General features: G+C 33.2%; 1 protein-coding gene across 1 annotated transcript; it reads right to left on the reverse strand.

Annotated features, from left to right (window-relative positions):
* Positions 1-5,298: 5,298 nt before the first annotated feature.
* Positions 5,299-8,222, reverse strand: LOC145009929 (uncharacterized). The gene is made up of 8 exons (XM_078968543.1): positions 7,993-8,222; positions 7,624-7,890; positions 7,217-7,335; positions 6,823-6,915; positions 6,407-6,742; positions 6,268-6,348; positions 6,127-6,189; positions 5,299-5,600 (listed from the first exon to the last, which is right to left on the reverse strand). The coding sequence occupies exons 1-8, from the start codon at positions 8,220-8,222 to the stop codon at positions 5,299-5,301; spliced, it is 1,491 nt and encodes a 496-aa protein (XP_078824669.1).
* Positions 8,223-9,429: the final 1,207 nt, after the last annotated feature.

Here is a 9,429-nt window from a genome sequence, read left to right on the forward strand (position 1 = left end):
TTTCCAACTATCTAATCATCCCAAAATACCATATTCCAAATATCTAATAACCCAAAAGACCATCCTAAAAGAACATCCCCATATCCACCCTATTTCAAAAAGTGCATATACACCATGACCCAACATCATACACCAACAACTACAGCTCAAAGTACATGACCACAAACAACAAGTAGACCGGAGCAATCAAAACAACCTTTTTTTAACATCTTATTCAACCTTTCAATCTCAATGAGTAGTTCTTGGATCCTAGCTTCAGCAAGTTCCTTCTCAGCTTTCCTAAGCAGCTTGTGCTTCTCCACCTTCTTCTGCAGCTCAACAACTTGACCATTCCTAACCAAAAGGTCGTCGATCCTAAGTTTCATGTTCCATAACATATCATTGTAGTGTTTTGGTAATGTTGGGTCAAGCCACTAGAAGAAGTTGCAACTGTTATTGGATATCTACAAAAAAAAGGTCACACAACAGATTAAGGGTTTCACTGTTCAAAATTAAGGGTTTTCTCATCGTAAATGGGGTTTTTTTTGTCGATCAAAATAGGGGGTTTGCAGTACAAAAATCAAAACTTTAGGTTTAAAACTTACTGATTGTAACGAAGGCTTATCATTGACTTTGCACAATTGTAGAAGCGACCACCTGAGTTGTTAGGCTTCCAAGCTTCTTTGAGCTTTGATGCAGGCTAATCGCGGCACAAGCAGGGAGGATTCACTTCAATCCGGTAAATGGCGAGGGTGTTATACGATTCGGAGGAAGAAGACATGGTCAAAAGGGTTATTGTTTGTCGGAGGGTAAGGAAATAGTGAATGTTGTTTTATTGAATCCTTACGAAGGTGATATAATAGGCTGACTGGACACCAGCTGAATATCACAGACCACAGCACTTTTAACTTTCGTTGACCAACCGGGTAACCGGGAAAAAAATGGAGAAAACTTTAATTTGGCAAGTAATTTGTCACTTTAGTGGGGTCAGAGGTACGAAAATTAATTGAAGGACGTTTTAAAACCAAACGACAAACATCGTTGTGCTTCTATGTCAATAACCCTATTAGTAATATATCTAAAATGTTACTATACCATATTAAAAATATAATAACTTACATCGTAAACCAATTTATAACGCTAAAATCAATCCAATCCCTTAAAAATAGTTGTAACACCTCACTATATGGGATGCCAAGTCAACCCTATGGATACATTCCTTTGGGCTGAAGAATATTAATGACATGTGTAACCCCAAACATTTCTGCTACTTGAAAAGCAACATGTTGGATTTAGGACTTCTTTGTTGTATTTTGCTCAAAGATGTATACACTTTAGGATCTTCAATTATAGACGGCTCGGGTTTGGGTTTGGGTTTGGATTCGGATTCAAATTCAGGTTTGGATTCGGATTCGGGTTCATTTTAATCATTTTGTGGTGGATTCATAGATAATAACTAAAAAAAATAGTACTTATATATGATTATATACAAGCATAAAACATCTAAAATCAAACATAATAAATTTAAAAACAAGTTTTTTAAGACTAACCATATCAACTAAACCACCTCGTAAAGGTTCATTAGTTTCCATATACTGATAATAAATGTAGGTTTCCTCAAACTAAAATAACAAACAACTGTTATAAAATTAACAAAATCAAACTAAATTAAAAAAATAAAAGAGTGAACCAGTCGAAGTCGACTACCTGTGGATGATAAACTGAAGTGGTCATGTTCTCAAAATGTGTATCTATGGTGATGTACGATTCGAGCCCATTCCCATGCCACTATTTGACATGCTTGTTGTTTTGTTTGCAAGCTAAAATATATTGTAATATTTAATTAAAAATATACTAAAATATATTGTTGTATTTAAATAAAAATAGAACTCTATTGCACATCTCGGCCATTGAACTAGTGTATGAAGAAGATGTTTAACAAATTCAACTTCATCTGTTCGAGTTACGGTATGCTTAGGCAAGTCCCCATATGTTTTTATAATCTCACCAACTTACACTTTAACACAACCTTCATTTATCGGTTTCAAATGTATAACCGTTTCTTAGGTTGGCCATGCAAAACTAGAAGCTACTTTCAGCTGGGTGTCGGCTACTTTTAATAACAAATTACACCTACAAATCATACAACATTTCTTTTAAATATAATATAAAAAACATAACTTAATATATATATATATATATATATATATATATATATATATATATATATATATATATATATATATATCATTCTTATGTATAAACTATAAATATATTACCTCAACAGGTGGATATTCTATCAACCGTCCACCAGATGCACCACTAGATTCATGAAATGTTGGGCTTGTATTCACCTGTGGTATCGAACTTCGACTATTTTCCACATTCTTAAACAATCCATCCACATCCTAAGTACGCCCAATAATATTGGATTTTGTCCGTGATCACCCCCCGTGCTCGGGTCCTAAAAGTCTAAGTAACGGGTCTTCCTTATTTTGATAATAACTCCTATCAGCTATCATATTTTTCTGTTCTCTTTCCTATGAAAAAAAATATATATTAACATTAATTTACCAAAAAATGAAAATAGTCATTAGTTAAATAACATATTATTTACTTAAAAAAATAGAAATCTTCAATTGTATATTTTGGAAGACCGTAGGTATTTGTTCCTTTTTTTTGTTACAAAAACCATTAAATACAACTTAGACCGTTCATTTTGTATACGGTCCAGAAACTCATATCTTGATACGAGTTGAGGCCATATAATTAGTCTTTTTTTAGACCTCGTCGTTCACTTCGTCCTAAGCAAGTAATGATTTTCATTTTAGCATTGTTTTTTCTAGCTTTTTGCATTTTTTTGCCTACGCACACATCAACAAATCATACTATATTATAAAGAAAACATTTTTTTTCTTTCACCACATTCATTTGAAACTCCCAACTTTTCATATTTCCATACAATATACTTAATTTATTAACTTAAATATGCTTTTAGTTGTAAACATTATCATAAATGGAAGAATTTGTGACTTATCAATATGATATATTTAATTTGTTAACTTCAATATATAGTCAAATAAATAACATACATTAATATATCAAATAAGCTCAAAAATTTAGTATAAATTTTAAAACCTAAAGTAAATTATCAAATAATGTATAAAAAAAATTCAATAAATATTTTTTTAACATAGTTAACAGGAAAACATTAAATATAATAATAATAATAATAAAAGAACCTAAACTGATGAATTGAATTAACTAAAAAGTGTTTGAAAACTATATTCTAACAATATATTTTTAACCTGTGCCGCTGAACAAACGGGAGTTCGTCTAGTGTTATTAATTAATTGTAAACATACAACTAATATTATCAATAATAATAAATAAATAAACAATTAAAACACACCAAAAACTCAGGGTAGTTTTATATGCAACAAATTTATCACACACATCCGGATCCATAAAAATATATTTCTCACAAGCATTTACTCCTTTAATTAAAACTTTTGAAACTAGCACTGATTTAAAAAATTTCAACGCTCTTTTTCTCATATATTTTTCGTGTTCATCAGACTCGGTGTTTCACTGGCTCTACAATTTTAAAACAAAAAAGGTTAACCACAATAATTAATAAAAATATTATTCATATTTGTAATAAATTAACATATACATACGTTGGCTTCCGACCATAAGTCTTTAAATTATTTTTTGTCAAGTTTACGAGTATCTACATCGATCGGAAACCTATGTTGAACCATTATGTCATACCAAGACATAAATTTAGTTGACATGCCACCTTTTGGAATATTATTTTCAATGAACTTAACACGATACTTTTCTAGAGGAATCTTTGATTTAAATGAAGCAACACAGTGTTGACCTTTTTTTCTTGCCATTTTTATATGTTTACAACATTGTGAAAATTAAAAATAATTTCATCCATGAAAAACAGTAGACCGACATAACGACACAAACCATAATCCAATACAATTGTATATTATAAGAAAACAAAACCATATTCCAACATAATGAACTGCAAAGTGATCGATGTAATACAATTAGTAGACTTCATATATGTGGGGTCAAATATTACATTTATTAAACAAAATAACATACAATGGTATATTACAAGAAATTAACAAAACCACTATCCAACAGAATACACTGAAAAGTAATTGATCCAATGAAATGGGTAGACCCCATATATGTTACAAATGCAATAAATACGACGGGAGACAGTAAGATTCTATAATAACACTTTTTAACAACAACAAATCAGTATATACTAAACTCTATTGTAAAGACAAAGATGTTTATATTCTAACGATTCTAAACTTGTAAGGTAATAACACTTTTTTACAACAAATCAATATAATATATATCTTACTCGAGACAACAAAAAATCAATAAATGACAATGTGTTGACGTCGAGACTTGGGGGAACGATTTAGACGACGGGAACGGCAGAGTTAGCTATGGAGGAGTAGCGTCGATCTTGTCGGCTACCACTTCCGTCGACGTGACGATGGAGCGTCGGGCGTTTGCTATGGAGGTTTTATAGAGAAAAGGGTTTGCTATGGAGGTTTGCATTGGAGATAGCTGGCGCGCAATGAAAATTTAGAAGGCAAAAAAATGAAATTTTTAATGGGAAAGAGGGGTTTTCAGGCGGTTTAGGTCTTTTTTGGGGTGGTTCCAATTGACAGATTTTTTGATGTTATTCAACATATTTTTTGAGGCGGTTTCTGAGAGATTCGATGCTACTTGATTTATGGTGCGGTTTCCATTAGAAAAAATAAACATTTAATTTTGAATTTCATCACAATAAAAATAAGTAAAATTTTATGGTGTTTTTTTCTTTTTTTAATGAGGCGGTTTCTTCATTTTTTTTGATGTTTTTTCTGTTTTTTATGAGTGCGGTTTCCATTAGAAAAAATAAATATTTACTTTTGAATTTCATCACAATAAAAATAAGTAAAATTTTATGGTGAGTTTTTTTTATGAGGCGGTTTCTTCATTTTTTTAATGTTATTTTCCATTATATAAGTACATTACATTTCTTTCAATGTGCAATGGTTTGTTTTGTTAACTGAAGAACTAATATTTACTGTTATTCAATACAAACCACAAATGTTATTTATTATTTTCACTTAAAACAACTACTATAATTTAATTTGACAATTATAATGAATGGATATTACTATAGAAACATCATAATTATCAAAAGATAAGTACAATTATAATTACTCTATCAATGGATAGTATTTGATACAAAAACCATGTAACAAATGCAAAAAGAAAAAACTAATCATCCACTTAATCAACATATGTCCCTTCGACCTTAGATCGTACGAATGTTGTGTGTTCAACATTATCATAATTTTCAAGTTCAATACCAACCGAAAATGGTGCTAGATCATCAAACTGGTCGTATTCTTCCTCGTCAACAACATTATCAACACCAATATTACGTCGTTTACCTTGTAAGATGATGTGCTCTTTTTGTTTGCTCGGGTCTTTGATATAGAAAGCTTGTGTGACATGCTTTGCGAGAACGAATGGTTCAGATGCATAGCCAATAGTTGTAAGGTCGACAAGTGTAAAAGCATCATTGTCAACTTGAACACATGTACGGTTATTCACCCATTTACATTTGAACACATGAATAACAAAGTCATAATAGTTTAACTCCCAAATTTTTTTATAACACCATAATAAGAATCTTTGGCTATTCTTATCAAAGTATCATGATCCCGTTTGTCGAATTCGATTGTTGATGCTATCATTGTAACTCTACTATTCTGCATTGTACTTTTTTGATCTCGATCTTTGGTATAAAACGTATAACCGTAATGTCATATGCTTGATAAGATTTAACCCTACAATCTGGCCCATGTCCCAACCTTTTCACAGTTTCATCAAAATTAGTTTCTACTACCTTCTTTTTCAGTCGCCTAAAAAACTCTTTGTTATGATTGTTTATGTACCACATTTGTTCCTTGCCTAGGTATTTTGACTTTAACATGTCCATGTGTTTATAAATGTATAGAGTAAGACATTTCATGTGCTTTAAGACCACCAATTGTGCAACTTGTAACTCTTTATAAGTTGGCTTGGTTATTTTCAAACCGACTCCTCCCTTACCTTCAAGTTGACCCGAATGACGACTTTTAGGAATACCAACACTTTCGACAACTTTCATGTAGCCTATAAAAAATAAATTAGTATATTATATATAATATATTATAAATTATCGGAATTGTAATATATTATTAATAGGATTACCTTTGCAAAATTCAGTAACCTCTTCAGAAGTATACCCTTCAACAATACTACCCTCAGGCCGATTATGGTTTCTTACGTAACCTTTTAGGATACCCCATATATCTTTCAAAAAGGTAAATGTACCGTAAGAATACAAGACCACAAGCCTTAATCTCTTGTACGATATGAGATATCAAGTGAACCATTATATCAAAAAATGAGGGTGGAAAGTGCATCTCTAGTTCACAAAGTGTAACATAAATGTCTTTCTCCCATTGATCCAAATCTTCTACATCAACAACCTTTGAGTGAATGTTGTTAAAAAACAAACAATGATTAGTGATAGAATGTCGGACGTCATCTTGTAAAATTCTACGAATTGCGATAGGAATCATAGGTGTCATCAAAACATGACAATCATGAGACTTTATTCCAAACAATTTACACTCTTCAATCGACACAAATCTTTTAATGTTGCAGAATAACTTGAGGGAACCTTAATAATATGTAAACATTGACAAAACTTTATTTTTTCTTCCTTTGATGTAGTATAACAAGCAGGTGGGAGATAAATACGGTTAGCACTTTGTTCGGGGGCAAGATCTTCACATATCCCCATCTCGACCATGTCCTTTCGTACATTAACCTCTTTAGTTTTATGCTTCATATCTAATAATAAGCATATCAAGCACTCACATACATTTTTTTTTTCAATATGTATAACAACTAGACAATGTCTAACATCCAAATATCTCAAGTAAGGCAATTAAAAAAAATGGACTTTTTTTTTCCAAAGGGAATTTTTATCAGCACGAAATCTTTTTCCCAACACAACATTTATACTTGCAACTCGTGAAAATGCATCAAATGGTTACCTCATCGTTCTGATCTCGAGACTTCCGTCAAACTCAATAGTTTTCTTCCTAAAACGGTGACTCTTTGGAAGGAATCTTCGATGTCCTATGTATACAGTTTTTTTTGAAATTTGTTAACCATCTCAAGCTTGTTTGATCTTCACAAACTGGACAAGCTTTCTTATCCATTGTTTTGTATCCTGACAAGTTACCGTATGCTAGAAAATCACTTATACTACAAAAAATCATGGCCAACAATTAAAAGTGTTGTTTCTTATAAGCATCATATACGTCTACACCCGAACTCCAAAGAGTTTTTAAGTCATCAATCAAAGAAGAAAAATACACATCAATATCATTACTATGCTGTCTTGGCCCCTAAATCAACAACGACATCATAATGTATTTCCGTTTCATGCATAACCATGGTGGAAGATTGTAAATACATAAAAGGATCATCTATGTACTATGACGACTGCTTATGTTCCTAAAATGATTGATCTCATCTGAACTAAGCTCAAACCATATGTTTGTCATCTCTTTTCCAAATTCAAGATACTTCTTATCAATGTTTCTCCACTGAGGTGAATCTGCAACATGTCTTAGTTTTCCGTCAGTTACACATTCTTCTGAATGCCAACAAAGTAACTTTGCTTCTTTTTCATTAGAAAATAATCTTTTCGGTCTCGGTGTAATAGGGACATACCACAACATTTTAGCCGGTGATCCATTTTGTATCATATCATCGTCAACTTCATCCGCATCTTTTTTTCGTTTATGCCTCGATGCACTGCAAAAAACACAATTATGTTTATTCTCGAACAACATTCTATACAACATACAATTATTTGGACATGCATGTATTCTTTCAACTTCCAATCCCGTCGGATACATTAGCTTTTTTGCTTGGTATGTGGAAATGGGTAATTCATTGTCTTCCGGAAGAATGTCATGCAAAAACTCTAATAAACTTGTGAAACATTTATCGGTCCATCCGTTTTTCAACTTTAAGTTTATCAACCTCAAGACAACATCAAGTTTCATAAATTTGGAATGGCTATATAATGGTCTTTGTGCTTCTTCAAACAGGCCTTGTAATTTTTCTTGTTCAACATCACCCATATTAGTGTAACAACCATAAATTTTACGCCAAATTTAAACTTTTTCAATCATAAATGAAAAACCACATAGCATTGTTTACAAAATGTTTTCAAATCATTTTTCCATCAGAGTGTCCCAAAAATCATAACATAAGGATGAGGAGCGATACGGTCACACCTTCGCCTTTCCACGATCTCCTGAAGTACCTGAAACAATAAACTGAAAATTGTAAGTCCGATGGCTTAGTGAGCTACCCCCAAAACACCAATACCACACTGGCAACACCATAACAGTAATAATCAATCAATCAACATGCATACTGGGCCATCGGCCTAACTGGACCGCCCTACCGGGCCTACAGTCTGTCTGAATCTATCCCGAGCCTTCGGCATGACTGGTCCACCACATGAACCTACAGTCTCCCCGGACTGCTCATAGGATATATTGGCCTTCAACACAAAGCAGGACCGCCTCAACCCAACCACAAGCAAATAACCATGTGCGCATACTATCATATACTGGCATATACAAACATCAAACATATCTGTCTCAATGATCATCAAACATAGAAATCTCCTGTAACTAGAGTACCGACCTAGCAGGTTACTAACATACCAATCCCTATGGATCATAAGAGCATAACATATTGTCTACCCCGACTCCGATCTAATAGATCATAACCACATGTAGCATACCATAACTATAACAACTAAAGGGTCGGCCTTGGTGTCGTGGACATTATTGATATAGTGAGAATAACTCACCTTGCAAATCTTGACTCGGAAGATACACTCCAACCCTCGGATCACTCGACACCGGCTCCACCACCTAAGATCATAGTACAATATACTCATAAGTCCTTAACCTTATAAGGTGCTCCATAACCCACTAGTCAACCCTTGGTCAAAGTCAAAGTCCTCAGTCAAGGTCAACAATCCATGTTGACCTTAACTCGTCGAGTACCCTTGGGTACTTGCCGAGTTCTCTGTAGTACATTCCAATTCGCCGAGTCATTGGAGTGACTCGTCGAGTTCCTTCGATTCTCGATCAAACTTTAAGGCAATCCGTCGAGTTCCCTCCCCGCAATTCAACGGATACACACTCATACATGTCCAAGAGAAAACTCATCCGACTCGCCGAGTTGTTCTTCAACTCATCGAGTCTTATTACGATCTTCATCGGACTCACTGAGTTGTTCATCTAACTCGTCGAGTTCTCGAACATCTTC

Source organism: Lactuca saligna, chromosome 8, assembly GCF_052625555.1.
Source record: "Lactuca saligna cultivar CGN05327 chromosome 8, ASM5262555v1, whole genome shotgun sequence".
NCBI lineage: Eukaryota > Viridiplantae > Streptophyta > Magnoliopsida > Asterales > Asteraceae > Lactuca > Lactuca saligna.